General features: G+C 37.9%; 1 protein-coding gene across 8 annotated transcripts in view; it reads left to right on the top strand.

The window, feature by feature from the left end:
- DMD (dystrophin) overlaps positions 1-18,204 on the top strand; it is a 994,758-nt gene that overhangs the window by 823,922 nt on the left and 152,632 nt on the right. For all 8 annotated transcript variants that reach the window (XM_044441365.1, XM_044441364.1, XM_044441363.1 and 5 more), the window contains one exon: positions 17,135-17,213. In XM_044441365.1, the coding sequence (XP_044297300.1) occupies positions 17,135-17,213 (79 nt within the window). The remainder of the gene's footprint in view (positions 1-17,134; positions 17,214-18,204) is intronic.

The raw sequence follows: 18,204 nt of genomic DNA, 5'->3' as shown, positions 1-18,204 counted from the left end.
ACATCCAGAACTGAGCACCTGCCATGCTATCCAGTAACAGCATCTCAGTTTTGCCTGAGTTTCACCTTCTTAGTCCTCATCCAGTCAATTAGTGCAGCCAGGCACCAATCTAGTACACCCATAGCTTCACCTGATGAGAATGAAAAGGAGAAATAGAATTGCATGTCATCAGTATGTTGATAACAATTGCAGTCCAAAACTCCAAATGTTTAACTGTTTCATGTCGTGATTAAATAGCATGAGGGACAAAACCAACCCATGCAGAACCCTGTACTAGCAAATGCATGGGGCTGAGTAATATTCAATCACCTTCTGGAGCAAACTACTCAATAGCACACCCAAGACCACCTCTGGTAGCTCAGATAGGAGTCTGCAGAGCTGCAAAGTGGGTAGTAGTGCACCAAGAATATCCCCAATCTGTCCTGCTAATCCAGCACAAGGCACAAATTCTCCAGACCAGTAGTCAGATTTAAGGGTTAGGGTTGGGGTTAGAGTCCGCAGAAAGTAATGGAATCCCTGCAGAATATGTGCATCTGCTAAGTTTCCATGTTCTTTTTCTTCAACTCATACTTGATGGTTGACTATTTTTCTTTCTTGCAAGTTTCTGTGTCCGTTTTATGACCTAGAGACTTCCATTTCCCATTCTTTTTGTTATCTGTTCAATTTTCATCTTCATCATATTTTCAGATAGAAAGTAGTAACACTTAGGGACCAGGTAGACTTTGCAACAAAAAGGCATTCACTTTCACCTTCTGAATTGCTTTACTTGTTTAAGCTGGTGTTCTAGAAGCAGAACTTGTTTAAGGTAGTTCTTTTTAAGAAAAAACAAAAGAATTTACATGCCTTTCATCCCTCTGCTTTCTCTTTTCCTCAAAGGAAGTATACTTGCTGTTGTGGTTCTTTAGCTGATGTGAGAGAAAACTATCCTTTCTTTTTCCTGCTATTAATAACTCTTCAGCCAAGTGTTATGCAGCTCCAAAGACCATCTCAATTGGCTCTCTCTTCCTTTCTGGGCACAGGATATGTGTATAGGTTTTGCACACCCTGGCCATGGACAATGTTCAGTGTGACTAAGATCAATTTTTTTTCCTCCAGTACAACACCTTTTTTCAATAAGTTCAGTTGCTCTATTTTAGTTAACACACTCATTAAAAACTCACATATCTCTGCTTATGAGGATGACATGCAGAAGCATGTTACCTACTGGCAAAGTTGCTTTTAAGGGCCAGTGTAGCTATGTTACATAAAATTTGTAAAATCTATGAAATAAAAATAAAATAAAAAGTGAAAGATAGGGGGAAATAGTATAAGTAATAGTATAGTATAAGTATCCAAATGTATTGATGACTTTGACCATTATTCTTTAGATTTTATAGCAATGGGAGAAAAAGACTGCTTCTTAAGAAAATTTCAGCACTTTTGAAAAAATCCAAATTCTACTAAGCCCTTTTAAAACCCTGTATTCCAAATGCACACCATAAAGTGCTCACTGAACTGAATTATATTTCTCTGAGAACAATTTTCAACATGTTGAAAACAGTATTAAAATAAGATATATCCTTTCTTTACTTGTTGTAATAAAATAACTTTATAGCATTTTATATATTATTTATAATTATAAAACACATTGTATATACATACATACATACTAATATGGGTGTATATTAGTATGTATATAACAAGCTTTATTGATTTTGATCAAGCCTAAAACTAAGGGCACATTCTAAGGAGAGGTAATACAGATTTGTCATTCATTCTTTCACTCCTCTCAGCTGGGCTTTTTCATTTTATTTGATTATTTTTTAAAACCTACTCCTAAACTAGAGTACTTTCTGAAAGCTCTTCCAGTATTTCTGTGGGTGAAGTAGAATTCAGATTCACTTCACCTCATTCAAATGCACAGATACAATGAAGTGTAGAATTTAAGGGAAGGTGGATTGTTTAGATGAATTGATCTTAAGAACAGGAGCAAACCATTTAGCCCAGCATCCTACTTCCAATAGTAGCCAGCTAGATTTTTTTGAGAAGGCCATGGGTTATTTCTCCTGGGCAACCTGTATGAGAGTTTCTGCTAAAGAACACTTTATGAAAACCTTAAATAAACAAAAAAATAAATACACATTGAAGGTCTGTGTGGCCATGATGACTAATTGACACTGGCAGACTTACAGTACAATCTGACACATTTCTGCTCTGAAGCAATTCCCTCACAGGCGAATGGACTTGTTCCCAAATAAATGTGTATGGCATTGCAGCAATAAAGCTAACCAAGCAATTAGGCACAGCCACATCTTATGGCAGCAAATTCCATAAGTTAACTAGGCATTGTGTCAACTTTTATTTCAGTTTATCAAATGACCTTGATTCTGGTATTGTTAAGAGAGAGAAAAAATTGTCAGCACAGCATCTGTTTTCTCCATACCATATGTAATTTTATAAATGCTTATTATGTCTCTATACATGCAATCATCATTCTTGTATATTTAAAAGGCCGAAGAATTTTAGTTTTCTTGTAGCCTTAAAAGGAAGATGTCCCTAACCTTTGTTCCTGTTGATTGTTATGGTCTGTGTGAAAGGAATAGCCAGCAAACTGAGACAAGGGTTGTGCTTGAGTTCAAAATTGCATTTGTTTGTATGGATATATTTGGAAGAGATTGCTAAGTAAAATTATTTAATAATTGGCTAAGTTCTTGGATGATACAAGTGTGGCTAACTCCCAGGTACATGTGGCATGTGTTAAAATGCACCATACATCATTTTTGGATTAATAAAGCACACACTGGTAAGAGATTAAAATTCTCAGTGTCCACTAACCAGGCATTCCTGTACCCTCTCTGAGCCTAACACAATGTATAGATATTATATGGATCCGGGGATGGGAAAGTATGCTCAGTATGCAAAGAGGGTGTTATTTCATTCCCCCTGCATGAATAAGCTGTACGAGTTGCATTTTAGCTTACAACTGAAATGGCACTGCAACTAAGAAAGTTAAGGGCAAAGTGAATTCAGCATATCATCAATTCAACAGATTATTAGTGAAAGAAACTGCTGCACTAGGAGAGCTGCCCTGATTGTTTCCATTGTACAAATGGTTGTACACACACTAGCACTAGTAAGACCTAAGAACTGCAGGGGGCTACCTCAGCTGAAGTCTGCTTTTGTGAATAGTTAGGAACTTGGTTTTCATTAGTACGATGTCATTTTTATTGGCAGAACAATGTCACTGAATATAATCCTTTGCTTTTCAAGGGGTTCAAGCAAAAGGTTTACACCACAGGAAGAAGTATATGATCTCATACCATCCCTTTGCTATGAATTCTTTGGTAAAGTTGCAAAGTATCATTAAGCAATCCAGCCAGGTAATGTCAAGATGGCTATCTGAACAAATCTTCCATGAGTACCTTACTGACACATACAGTAATGACTTTCCCTTTTTGTGAACTTTCTGAAAGCAAAATACATTTCGCCATCTCTAGTGTGACCTCTCAGTTAATAGCTTTAGTGGCAAATAATCAGATGGTGTCTCTAAATTCATGAATGAATGTTTGGTGCATTTGAATGAGATGAACTCTGTAATCTCACATAACATTTAGAGGAAAATGTGAGAACACTGAGAATTCATCCTTTTACATATTTTGATTCATGTCAGTGTGTTTTCTTATTTTATTCACCTTGGATTTTTTCTGATTTCATTAGCCATTTGACAAGTATGTAGGAAAGACACTGAGACCACAGTCTATTCCCATGGAATATAATAGTATTCTTGGGGTGGGGGAATCCCAGAGAGTTGAAGTGATGGCATCCATCACTTATCTGGATAGGTGCTGCCACACCAAATGTATGAGCTTCACTGGTTCCCATGTTGACTCTGGGCATGAGCTTTACCTGCATTATACCTCCTGCCTTTTGGCCATTAACTCATTCTAGCATGTCAAAGCAATTATTACAGTACACCAAGCCCCTGAGCAACATAAAAACACTGCTGCTTTAATCAACATATGACAAATATTTCTTTTTAAAAACCATGCTCTCCTTTGGCCCTGCAGCCAAAAAAACTGCATGCTGAGCCAATATTGACTTTTCCTCCTGCTTTCAGAATTGCATTTACAAGTTTGTGAGTTGCATAGACCCAATGATTAGCTTTATCCAAGTAACTCTGCATTCTGGCTTAACTTTGCACAAAATGAAAATAATACAGCAGCCATGGGAAAATGGTATTTGTGAATATGGACAACATGCAGTGCAGTGGACCTGAAATATAGGCATTCATAGGACTTTAAAGGGATGCTGGAGGTTTTTTCCCCACCAATCAGGAAACAAGGAATTTCCTGTAAGGTCCAGCATATATGATACGTATGTTGAGAGAGATAAAAATATTAAAACATGATGACTTTCAAGTCATGATGACTTCTCCAGAGCCCTTCGCTATGGAAACCATAGCAACCAAAGGATAGCCATACAGGCATAGGGATATGATTGCTTAGTCTATATAAAAAATAAGCAATTGTACTTCTCTGCAGTGTTTATTCTGTAATATATGTGGCATTCTGGGAATCTGTGCATGTGATGAAATCAAGGTTTTATTGGCACTAGTTTGTGTCTGACATGCACCTGTTTGCAACTTTACATCTTGGGAGGGTGGCATAAGCAACCAGTCAAAACTTTGTAAACTTTTTAGTAGGCCATTATATCATAAGGAAATAAAGGATATAAATTTAGGGGATGTATTTATAGCATATAGTATGTATTAATGAAATTGTCTAGCTTTGTCTCTGTATATTTATTCCTCCACTGCCTTCTAAATGTGCACATGAGATATAAAGCTATTTAGTAGCAAGGGAACTTCGGTGAAGCAGTGCTGAAAAGGAATCTTTCATGGCTTGATTTCAAAGACAATTTAGCCTTGGCCATTTTTTATGCCGATACTTAATCTTCTATCTGAATTAGGAATTGATAGAAACAGGGGCATTGAGTCAATTAGTCACTAACTACAATGGGTTAATCAGATGCAACAGAAAACCAAGTTTTCCTATCGTATGCATTAGCTTTGAGAGTGCATGTTTTGCCGTCTCTATTCTTTCATGACTGCATGGAGATCCGAATTGTTCGCTTCTCATTTTAAAACAAACCATGTGCAGCAAAGGTAAGGGAGCCAAGTCACTTTTGCTCCTCCCACACCTTCATCTATATCACCTCCTTTCCATGGTGTGGGGGGAGGAGATGGGACAAATGAAGCAAAAAGCAACCAGTTCTGTTCATTTTTCCGGTGCAGGGGAAAAGACGGGACTCAGTCACTTTATTTACACCACAACCTTTCCACAGTGAGGGAAAGGAGGTGAGACACATGAAGCATAAGTGAGTGGGGACCCCTTCACTTTATGAACAGAATGTCATAGTGGAAAGAAAAGCAGGGGTTCCACTGCTGACAATCACCAGCAAGAGAATATACACGCATATCAACCCATGACTGAAATCAGACCCGGCATAATTATGAATGTGTACTGCCTAAAGGAACAAAGGGTGTGCTGTATATAGTGAGATTTAGCATGAGTGGAACTTTGAGAATAAGCAAAGCAGCTGTGTTACCAAGTGTCCTCATCCTCATGTGTCCGTAATAATGTATACAAGAGGAACGTGTATTTGGGTCTTGCACCAAAAATCTTAAAGCACCATGAGTTAAATTACTGTCACACATGACATAATTATCAACCAAAAGAAAAGCCAGTGCTTTGACCAAAGGAGCATCTCATTTCTTATATATGCAGCTCTGCAGGAGGCTGCCTTTGAAGACAAACTGAAAGTTTCAACTAGAGAATGGTTGGAAGCAGAGGTGACACCACTATTAATTCATTGCAATGATTTCCAGCAAAATTCCAGGTATTACTGAAACGGCTGATTTTTTATTATGAAGCCCTAAAGGATACCTGAATTGGTACAAAATAGAGCTGCTAGGCTACTTACTTGGCAGAGAAGATCGCATGATGCCAGTTCGATATCATCTTTACTGGTCACTTACTGATGTTTGGGCCCCATTTAAGGTGTTAACGCTGATGTATAAAGCCCTAAATGGTTTAGGGCCTGGATATCTGAAGGATCATCTCCTTCCATATACACCTACCCAAATTTTAAGATCATCTGCTAAGGTCCTTCTCTGACCCTCTTTGAAAAAGGCTGAAAGAGTGGCTGCTTAGGGAAGGGACTTCTCAGTGGTAGTGCCCCGACTACGGAACTTACTCCCTGGGGGGTGTGCTTGGTGCTGACACTTTATACATTTTAGTACCAGGTCAAAAAACGTTTTTATTCACCCAGTATTTTAATGGTCAGAATTATTTTTACTGTATATTTTATATATTGTAAGTTGTTTTATTCAAGTGCTGCTATGGGTTTTTGTTCCTTTGGAAGCCATCTAGAGATCCTGAGTGGATATAAGATGGGATTGAAATGTTTTAAATGAATAAATAAATAAATGATTTGGAACCATCTTAGCTGAAGAACCAGAGGTGGACACTGACTAGAAGAGTCAGCTGGAACCCCAACTTGTTGATTTCATAAACAAGCCTAATTCTCAGTTCAGATAAATTGGAAGGCTTCCACCCAGTATCAGAATCTTAATTCAGAAGTCCAGATCTTTATGATTTTCATTGTTGAACACTGGAAAAGGCCTTTGATGGAACTGGGTAAGATTTGTAGGCACAACATTGAGAGAGGATTACTGTTGCCAAATATCAGACTAATAAGAATACATTTTCATGATATGCACACTTAATTATGGGCATAGATGTAAAAATATAGATCTAGACATTTTTTAAAGGAATTCCTGATAAACATGGTAGAGTGACCTTTACAGTTGTGGATTTTGAAAAAAGATAAGCATATTAAACTATGGGGGATGTATATGGAAATAACATACATACAGAGGTCAACCTAAGAACCATGCAAACATTCAGAGGATTCCTCCAAATTCTGTATCATCAAGGATACTCTGAATTAGATGTGATCTTGTTTGGAGAAGTCCTGCTTGAATTCAGACATCTCTTGAATTTGTCCAAATTATCATGAACTGGTTTTGCATAGAAAATGCATCCCTAATATGAACCTGCTTGCAGTCATCAGATACAGCATTTTCAGTAGTTGCCCCAGGCTGTAAAATGACTTCCCTACTAAGTTGCATATAGTCTCAATTCTGTCAATGTTGAAATTGTTGTTGTTTATCTGAGGTAACTTTTCCCATGAATTAGGTCTTTTAATTATTTGGCGAAAGGGTTGGTGGGGGTTTTAATGATTAAGTGGCTGTGTTATATTTTAAATGACCTATGTTAAAATGATTTTTGCACTGCTGATTTTATTATGATTCCATTTTGCTTTATTTTTATGTGAACCTTTGTGGATGCTATGTCCTAAAAAGGGATGCATATATATCCTTCTTGCTATCTTTCTTCTATGCTATAATATTAACTATCAGTGTTCTTTTGTTGTTGTTTTTATATTAGAAGCATATAAAGGTTAATTACTTAGGCAGTATTCAGATTGGGCTGGCAACAGTTTGTTAAATCTAAGGCAGAGGTGGAAGGACATTAACACAAGGAAAGAGAGGGGTTGATAATAGATGTCTTGCAGATACATAGAGATCCAAATGGGGTTAGAAAACAGAGTGAATATGGCAGAGTGCAATTGGTGCTGGTGGCTGTGTGATTAATTTGCTTGAGGAATTAGAGACCTGGAAAGAAGGAACAGTGAAGGAAAAGGAAACTGGAGCACAGGTTTTACCTATCCTAGAGTGAAGGGTGAAAATGATGTGTCTCCAGGGGAATGTTTGTTGATCAGTAGACCATCTTATGTGCTATAGGACTTTCTTGGATAGAAATTTGGAAGGGGATTACAAAGGTGTACATTCCCTTGTAGCCCTGAATTTTAAGCAAGTTTGAAAAAGACAAAGCAAGAGATGAGGAAAGGACACTAGAGAAGGAAGAAAGCTGAACAAAGCCAAAATTGAGTTGATCAAACCTGTTTTGAAACAGAGATCCAGGTTTAAAATTTCCTCTATGGTCTTTGATGCAAGGGTGGGGAGGCTTTTCCATTTCTTTTTTTCTGTGGGGAGGTGATGTTGGTGATAGCTGGGCTAAACTTTCTGGACATGAGTGAGGGACACAGCGGTACGCAGTGCGCAAAAATGGGGTTCCCTAGACAAGAGCAGCGCATCCTGGTTAGATCTGCTGCTTTCAGCGCTGCTACATGTAGTTTTCTTTTAAGCCACCCTGCTGAATGGGGCAGCAGAGGGGGCACCACGTTTCAAGAGCTCCAGGCCTTCCTTACAGATGCATTTCAGAAATTGGTGCTTGGGGTCATGTGCTCAAGTCATGGGATTTCACAAGGTTAATTTTGCCCTAATGCTTTTTAACTAGTACCCAAAGTGTCTGAAAGAGATCATCCAAGGATGGGGATCAGTTTTCATCAGAACACTTATGATTTGCAACCTGTTCTTTGAACCATATTCTGGAGAAGTCATAGAGTTTCTAAATTAAGTTTGGACTGAGGTATGGACTGGATGAGGTTGAACAAATTAAATCCAAATGAGACAGAAGTGCTATTAATTAGGAACCCTACTTGGCCAAGAATAGGGTGTCAGCATGTTTTGGATGGAATTTGACTTGTTTTAATATGATCAATCAAAAGTGTGGAGCATGAGATTTTTCTTGGACACAACCTTGTTAATTAAATGTTCAAGCACTGGTTATGGCTAGGACTGCTTTTGCATTTAGTACACCAAATGGGTCCATTCCTGGTATGGTCAGGCATAGCCATAATCCTGCATGCATTAATAACATCTTGAGCAATGCATATGGCGAGGCCGTCCATGGGAGCCACCCCTGAAAACCACTCTGAAGCTTCAACAAGTGCAGAATGCCAGTGTTAGCATTTTAAGTGGACAAAATGCTGCAACCTGGTGAACACCTTTTATTGTATCAGCTGCACTGACTGTCGGTTCATTTTCAAGTACAGTTCAGTATGCTGGCTATCACTTTTAAAGCCTTAAGCTGTCTATTAAAGCTGTTTCCTCCCAACTGAAACTACCTGACCTTTGTCTACCTGTATGTGTCTTCATGTGAAAGGACTTTCCTGCTAGCAGCACCCCAAACATGGAACCACCTGCTCAAAGAGCTTAGGTCACCTTCACTTTTTTATGTGTTCTTCCAGCAAGTGAAACCATTTCACTTTAAATAAGCTGCTAATCATTTTGTTTGTTTTTATTAGTGACCTCTAGTTTTGTTTTTATATGTGTTTACTTCTGTTTTCTTCTTAGAACTGTGTCTTATTGTTGTGTTTACATTTTGTAAAGCTCTTTGAGCATCTCCCTTTTTGGAGTAATCATCAGGGGTATTATTAAATAAACACTAGTTTTAGTGGTGGTTTCATATCTTTAGGAATGGTAATACATTTTCATAGGTAAGTATCTTAGTACATACCAGTGTATTTCCCAGTGCTTCCACATGGTGCTTTCTCCATAAGGACATGGCAGGCCAATTAAAAGTGTGTTTGGGATGGCTTGATTACTTTCTGGTCTAGGCATCTGCATATTTTTTAATATTCCGGATATTGAGGGAGAGTAAGGTAGAATCAGTGACTTTATTTCCCTGTATTCCTAAGTTTTCCAAACAGTTTGGTTAACACACTTTACCAGACAAAATGAAGATATTAGAGTCAGGTTTCTAGGGGAATGACAACAAGGATGAGTAACCCTTGCATGAAAATGTATATGTTTTGGTAAACTGGGCTACCTAGCTAGGCAGAAATAAAAGGCACCATGTGGTTTTGTTTTACTTTAACCCTGTTGAAATACGACTGTGCAAAACTGATAATTTGAAAGCATATTGAAAAATAGCAAAGTCTGTGACTGAAAACTTGGTTGGAATATAAGATCCATGTGCCTGTAAGCAATGTACTATGAACAAAAGCACATAAATTACAGAAATGTGATTTCATTAAATATTGCCACTAAGAAAAGGTGACTATTAAGTAAGTGCTAAACATCTAGATGCAGGTTCTTCTGTATTAAAAAAAACAACCCACATTATTTTAGTGTACCTCATTAGTTACATACAAAAATACATAGTTCACATATGAGAAACGCCATATTTAACATCTAACAAAGGACAAAGCCGATGAATGAAAGGAAGCACATTCTAAATGCAATTGGAAATAAATATTAGCACAACTGAGCAACATTTTTTGCAGTTATCACACCATAGCAACAAATGTTAATGCCATTATTTAATTAAACTTTAATCATATATTCAATATGTTAATATTGGTTTAATAGTTGTGTCATACTAAATTGATCTTCTCTATAAAAATATGCTTTCTTGATTTGTGTATTTATAAAAGTGGATACTTGAACAAAGGTTTAAGATGATGGAACCTGTTTCTGTGAAAACTCTGAATGAATGTGGCACTCTTACAGTCTGCTACACCCTTAAGACCACACAAAATTTCTTAAGATTTGGGCCAGCAATATGAATTGCATTTAGAAGTGATCCACTTTCATGTATGCAAGCTCCCAGACTTCCCCCTCCAAAACCCCCCCAACACCCCCCCCCGCCCCTTTATCTCCCATTAGTAAAATCTCCATCACAGCATACATTAGCTAGGCCTTTTAAATCCAAATTAACTGCCTGCTTTCCAAGTAGCTTTTGGTTCCCATGTGAATAACCTTTAATTGTCAAGAGCTGCAATTCTGCAAGTGAATACAGAATCATTCCATTTTGGAAAGGAAGTTGTGCTGTGTTTCACAAACCTGAGAACAGATTACCTGCGTATGTCCCACGTGTTCTCAGTCAAATGAGATTTTTCCTTTGGTCTTAATACTTCTGGACCCTACTAAACAGTACTGCATGAATTTCCTGATTCATCATACCTATATCTGGAAATTTTAATATGCACATGCTTATTAGTTCCTTGCTGTTAGGTGCTTAGTGCCTGATGAGCTGCTCCTTATTATGATGTTCTTTAGCTGCACAGTTTGCTTTAACTCTCTTTCAGTCAAAAGCTCCAACAGCTAAGGAAAGATTATTTCTGCATTACAATCTTGTACTTCATGGTCAGCCAAATGCACAAACAAATTAAGTCAAAGACATTGGAGAAAAGAGGATTATATTTTTCATGTGTACATGCAAAACATTCCTGCATACAAACAAACATGAATGTAAGCATAAAAAGCAAGTTTAGTGCCCTATGTTTCACACAGTTTCTGAAGGATTTATTATCTCTCCTGAATTTTATTATATTTTACTCCCTTTCAAATAAAGGTAAACAAAAATGGAGTGCAGATGAATCACATGAATGTGAAATTTCTTCATTTCTTAGATCATTCCACTACAGGTCCAAGGATCCATTGAAGGCTGAGAAGCTGTTAACATTGCTTACTGACAATCCAAAACCATTGCACCTTGCTGTACCATTTACTAAGCAGCAAAAATCATGCTTCTTCTGATATTCAGAAAACGGAGAGTAACTAATGTTCATTAGCTCATTTTTCACTTTATTGATCAGGGGAGACTTACACTTTTCTAATTTTCTTTTAATACAAAGCAAACAAGTTGCAATTGGAGCTGAGCCCAGTGACAGAAAACAAGCTTTTCAGGTGATGTATTGAGAGGCATTTCAGCAAGTTCCTCTGGAGTTAGCATTCTTCAGTTGCATATAGAAAGCTTTAGAAATGCTTTGTACGTATGGCTGAGGTGAAGTAGGAGAACCAGATTATTTTATTAATTTATGTATGCATAAAGGCACCCTGTTAGATCCTTCTGTTGTGACAGGACAAACCAAGACTACAGTTCTGTACACACTTACCTGGAAGCAATGCTCACTGAACACTGGACATTTTTCTACACACATGTGATTGTGGTAGGAATGAAACACTCAGCAATTGGGACTTTAAGGCAGCTGCTTGTATGACTTTAAAAAATCTACTTTGTCATTCTTATCCTGTTGCTTAATATTGCCTGATAGCTGCTTGCGTTTTGCCTTATTATAAAAATAGATTATCTCTCACTGATGGCTATCCCTATTCCTCACATTTATTATTATTATTATTATTATTATTATTATTATTATTATTATTATTATTATTATTATAACATTTCTATGCCGCCCCTTGCCGAAGCCTCGGGGCGGCTTACAACACAATAAAATACATTGAAATACAATAGCACATAATAAATTACCATTAAATACAAAAATTACAAAAAATACATTGAGTTACAAACATAATAATATAAAATTAAAATTATCAGTATAAAATAAATAAATAATATAGGAGGAGAAAAGAGAAGGAAGAAGAAGTTGCCCTGGCCAGATCGTATATTTTAACAATTAAAATGATGTTTAAATAAAAAGGTCTTTACCTGGCGCCGAAAAATAACGACGGTGCCAGGCGGTTTAAATACCTGATCTTTATTCTTCAAAATTTGCCAGAGTTTAAATACCAGAGACCATCATGGGTGAATCTGTTTCCTCCAATGTCCTTAGAAATAAGAGCATTATTCTGAAAAGAAATAAAAGAATTTCAAATCTCATTCAGATCCTGGAGGAAGTATAGCCATTTAAAATGCTAACATTTTAAAACAGTACCATATATTGGACAACATACTAGGTGGATTTCATTCATGGGGAAGAGCAGATATTTTTATTTATTTATTTGGCTTGTGATGAGATTTTAGTAATGTGCAAGTCTCAAGCAAAGATATCAACAAAGAATCAGAAATATCATACAGAACCAATGATTATCATTCAAATTGCTCATGAAATTGTAAATCATCCTAATGACTGTGTAATTTGGTTTAATAATAGAGGTAAAAGAAGGAGCTGTTTATTTGCATGAGCATCAGAAGGAATATATATAAATAGACAAATATAGAGACACAGAGAGAGAACTAACTGAAACTAATTTTATAAAACGAAGAGGAGAAAGTCAGTGTTCAGAGGAAGGCAAGTTGTATTTGTCATATTTATTTGCTGATTTCTGAGTTGCAGATAGATCTATATCATAAAACAGAAATAAAGAAGGTCTAACCAAGAGCTCAAGATGAATGTGCACAAGGTCTAATTCTACTTTAAAATCATCACATAATCCAGCCTCCCCAGTGAAAAGCTCTGAGACTATTCCACTGAAATCATTTGCACACCATGGCTTACTTGCATATAGGAAGGGAATTAATTTCACATAGGATCTGCTCAGACTTCAAAATTCAGTTTCTAGTGACTCATCAAACAGTATGACATCTTTTTAATTCATTGCTGCATCATGTCTTTTAACATAAATTGGTTTCAGAAAGGATTCAGTATTTCATAGGGGATGGCACTTTGCCATTTTAACCAAAAATACCCCATTCATATTCAAAGACTGCAAACTAAGAGAAGGAAGATGAAGGCTACATTCTGTTCTCATAAGCAGTACAGGAACATTTGAATAGGGATGTATGCAAAATTCATTTAGTTTCTTTTTCTTTTTTTAATCAAGAAGGATCCAGTTTGCACCTTTCAAACAAAAGAAGGATATATCTGGATCTAAGTCTGCACATTTCCAAGCTTGATTTGCAGACCAAAATGTGATTTGCAGACCAACTCCTCCCCACTGTTTGACAGCGTGTGTACACTTTTGCAAAATGAAATACATGCGTTTTTATCAGTGGGGGAATAAGATGTGCATTTGGAAAATGTACGTGAAAATACACATAGATTTTCATGCATAAACAAAACAAAAGTTCATAAACTGACACTTTTCAGTCAGAACTCACTTGGAGTTAGAATTCTGAGAGTTTGGTCAGCTCTTAATGTGGCTGATGTCCACATCCCTGCATCTGAAGTACCACTGAAGGCAATTGTTGAAGACAGAATGCTGAAGTAGATGAATTAATTAGTCTAAAATGTCATCATTTTGGTTAGATGTGTCATTAAGTGGTATATAGTATTAGGAATGAATGCAACACTACCACCCACAGTATTGGCTATAAACCTATGCAATATTTGTGAAGATTATGTCTGTATTGTCCTGTGAATGACCTTGTGGAATGTTTGAGTATTGATGCATCAAACTGCTTAAAATAGCTCATTTTTGAAAAACAGTTATGTACCCAGGATTGTAATGAGTGAAATGCTGAAATGCACAGATAAAGGTCATGAAGGGGAGGAAGCTGCTGCATCACTGTAGGATTATAAAGGGGACCTTTGTTAGAGTTTCATTATAGGGGACATTTGCCTGATCCTTTACATTTATATTACTGTGTAAACATGTACTTAGTGAAACTCCCAATGCTAAATATAAAATTAAATATGTGTGCAAATTTTTATCCTTTACAGTGAAGATCACTTGTGGTTCTCCATGAACAACCACCTATTTTAGAAATAGATTTCCTTTCCTTTCCTTTCCTTTCCTTTCCTTTCCTTTCTTCTCCTGAAGCCAATCACGGAACATCTGAGTTCTCAGGTTAAAAGTCAACAAATAAAAAAGTTCTAATCACATCTACTGCATAGTACAGGAACCATTACATTAAGCAACTACTGCAGATTTCAGTATTATTGTAACTTGCATTTACAATAAAAAGTCATTAAAAAGCTTTGCAAGGAAAAGGGTCTGTGATTGCTCAATGGAGAAATCTCAGGTCACAACAGGGCTTGTGCTTAAGATGCCAGTGGGATGTCTCAGCCTAGCAAAGTCTGCAAGTTGCAAAGTCTGTTACAGTCAAACTAATTTTCTTGCCTGTCTGGGAGGGTGGAGAAAAGGGGGCTATGATTTCATTGCCCATCCTCTCAAAAGGGGCCTCTACCAAGGACAATGGTTGCAGGAATGCCTTCCATTGATCTTGACTGCAGCTGTGCAGCTGGCAGGACCAGCAAAAGTCCTTCATAGCTGCAACCACCAGGGGCCAGTAGAAATCCTCTGAAATCTGGTACCAAACATGCTTAACTTCCATATGTCCGCCTCACTCTATTTCATAGGCAAGCTCTAGGACTGGCAGGTAGAATTCCTAGGGGTCTACCAATTGTTGCTTGATTTTCTTCCCCCACACTTGCTGTTTACAGAGGAACTCTCAATCTAGAATCCCCTGGTCCCAGAGAAACTCTGTGGCAAAACAGGCAATCAGGTTAGTGGGTTTACGATCAGTCTCTGCACCCCTGAAGCAATGGATCCATACTCTGGGCTTGACAAAATTGGCTGTTAAGGGCTCAGGGCTGACTCAATTCCTTCTTGGATCCAATGGGAGAGACCAGAGTTGGTTGATGGGAGAATGTGTCAAACTCTCTTCTCTCTTCCAAATTCTCCAACTGGATCTACCCATTCCCAGAGCCCTCCTTGCTTGCCCTCACCTCCTCCTGGTCTGTGGAGGGGAGCAACCCTAGCACCTCCCTTCCTTGCTCCAGCTGGGGAGAGTATAGGGCCCTCCTTCCTCTCCTTATCCGAAGGTAAGACTCTTCCAAATCATCCCCACTGAGCACTGCCAGAACATCCGCCAGCTGCACTGTGCTTCAGAAGCTGGCTGTAATCAGAATGCTGTGCCCAGGGTCTCCAGGCATCCTTGGGTCTCTTTGAATCCTGACAACTGACAGTCTTGGACCTTACAAATCTGTCGTTGATCAGAGCTTTGTGTTCCTTCTCTCACCTAACAGTTGGCTTAACCCCTTCTGCATCTTCTAAGAACATGCATAGCAGTGCTTTGAATGCTAACTTCTAGAATCCCCTTCTCCCATCAGCAGAGGTTAGAAGCTCTGGAAGCTGACGTAGAAAACATTTGGAGAGATTATTTCTTCTTGCTCTGTTCTGAACCAGGAACATGGGACATTGTTTATAGTCAAACCTGTATTATATTACACTAGTGAAATTACAGGAATTGATCATATGCTTTTCTTCCAGGAATTATGTAACAGTATTCTACATGACTATTGTTAAGTATTATTGCCCAAATGAATTTAGTCTGTACTAATGGTCTTAATGTGTTTATAAAGGTTTTTATTTTTCCTCTATACTCAATTATTGGCAGCATTTAAATAGTAAAGATACCTTTATCCCATCATAAATGTTCATGTCAGTAAGCTAGCCAGTTGTAAGCTCCTCCTATTGTATGTGGGCATTCAGTAGTTGTTTAGTATAACTGGACTAACTAGAATTATTATTGTGAGAAATGTTCCCTAGCTGGCCTTTAAGACACACACACACACACACACACACACACACACACACACACACACACAGAGAGAGAGAGAGAGAGAGAGAGAGAGAGGCAGAGGGGGCGATATTAACAAAGTCATTGTTGGTTTGGGAATGGAATTATTTTGCAAGAATGATCTCCACAGACAAGGATCCACAATAAACAAAATATGCATTACCGCATCATTTCCAGAGACTTTTTAACTGGAACTACTGAGAACAGAAATTGTAGTTGAATTTTAAGATGGACTTGGCAAGTGTCCAGATTAAGCAGGAATGTTATAAATCAAGGTCATGGTCTCTCCGCTTATTGCTTATTTGTAATCATCCATTTCAAAACTATAATTTGTTCAAACACAGAAGATAAAGGAAGAGAAACATCCACTTTTCATTTTACTACTGCTAAATAAACCATGTGTTGATGGCTGGAAAGGAGTTGATTTATGTCTTGCTATTTTAAAAAAGATTGCTTCTTTTTGTATGAGCACAAGAGGGTACACACATGCATGATTGTATATGACTTTTTGGCATGCAGACTTTATTATTTATGTGTGTATTTGTTCCATTTATATCCCATCTTTCATCCAAAGAGCTGAAGGCAGCATATATGACACTCCTGCTCCCCAATTTTCCTGCACAACAGTGCTGTGCTATAGATTGGCCCAAGAGTCGAACTGCTTAAAGTCACCCAGTGAACTTAATAGCAGAATGGGGGCTAGAATCCAGCTCTGTGAGTCTCAGAATGTATTGGCCTACAGGATGCTAAACAAATACTTTGTTTTCTCTGTCAAAAGTATTAATTCTGGGACCTTACTGTGTTGCAGCAGTACTAAGAGTTTTATAAAATCTAAAAGTTTGCTCTTGTTCATTTTTTTAAGAGACATCTGACTTTATTGTCTTTTTATTACACTAAGTCTTTTCCCTCCTATCCAGGTGGCCATTGAGGAGCGTATCAGGCAGTTGCATGATGCCCACCGAGATTTTGGCCCTACTTCGCAGCACTTCCTTTCTAGTAAGTAATAGCTCTCTCGCACGCTCTTGCTCTCCCTCTCTCTTTCTCTCTCTCTCTCATTCTCTCTGGTTACTATTGTTGCTAAGTAGCACATCTTCTTAGACCTTTAAAATTATATTATATTGTCAGTCTACCATAGAGATTTCATTAGAAAAACACTGTTATAGACAGTTGAATAATCAAGCAGTTAAGATGCATTATGAGCTTCAACTGTGGTTCAGAAGTCCATAAACATAAATGAAGCCAGGTAATACCTCCTCAGAAAGGCTGCAATACCAAGCCATACTTTTCACAAACAGATGATAGGATAAACCTATACCTTGACTTCAGTCTGCAGTTGGGATTGTGGTGACATACACTGCAAAATCAATTTCCTGGGCATAGAAAGATAGATGTCAAAAGGAAGGGCTCTAGCTAGCATAGTTTTCCATCTGGTACTCTATGTATAACAGGGATCGGCGACTTCAGCAGATCTGTGGGGCGGAAGAAGGGCGCAACATCTGATCCCAGAAACCTGCAAAGGACATTCAGCAAACAGCAATAAGTTTGGTAGCAAAAAGCTGTTTTCACTTTAAAGACACACGGGGTGTGTGCAGCTTGCCTGGTCCTGTTTTATTGAATGAGCTTCCGTTATTGAGGCCTAAGGATGTGCAAAACAAGTCTGGCCCACCATTTGCTCCTTGCCTCTCATGGCTCATTACAACAATTGAGGAAAAGATTTTTACTTGGGTCTAGGAGGCTATAAATGCCTCCTTGAGAGAGGGAGTAGCGCCAGCCTCTCTAAAAGAGACTATAATTAAGCCACTCCTGGAAAAGCCTAACCTGAACCCAGAGGATGTTAATAATTATAGGTCAGTGGCCAACATCCCCTTCCTGGGTGAGGTGCTTCAGCAGGTGGTGGTTGAACAGCTCTAGGCACTCTTGAATGAAATTGATTATCCAAATCCATTTCAATCAGGCTTCAGGCCCTGTTTTAGAGCAGAAACTGCCC

This window comes from Varanus komodoensis, unplaced genomic scaffold (assembly GCF_004798865.1).
Source record: "Varanus komodoensis strain SLA01 unplaced genomic scaffold, ASM479886v1 scaffold4, whole genome shotgun sequence".
Classification (NCBI taxonomy): domain Eukaryota; kingdom Metazoa; phylum Chordata; class Lepidosauria; order Squamata; family Varanidae; genus Varanus; species Varanus komodoensis.
The sequence above is the reverse complement of the archived record's forward strand: the minus strand, read 5'-3'. Positions and strand labels throughout refer to the sequence as shown.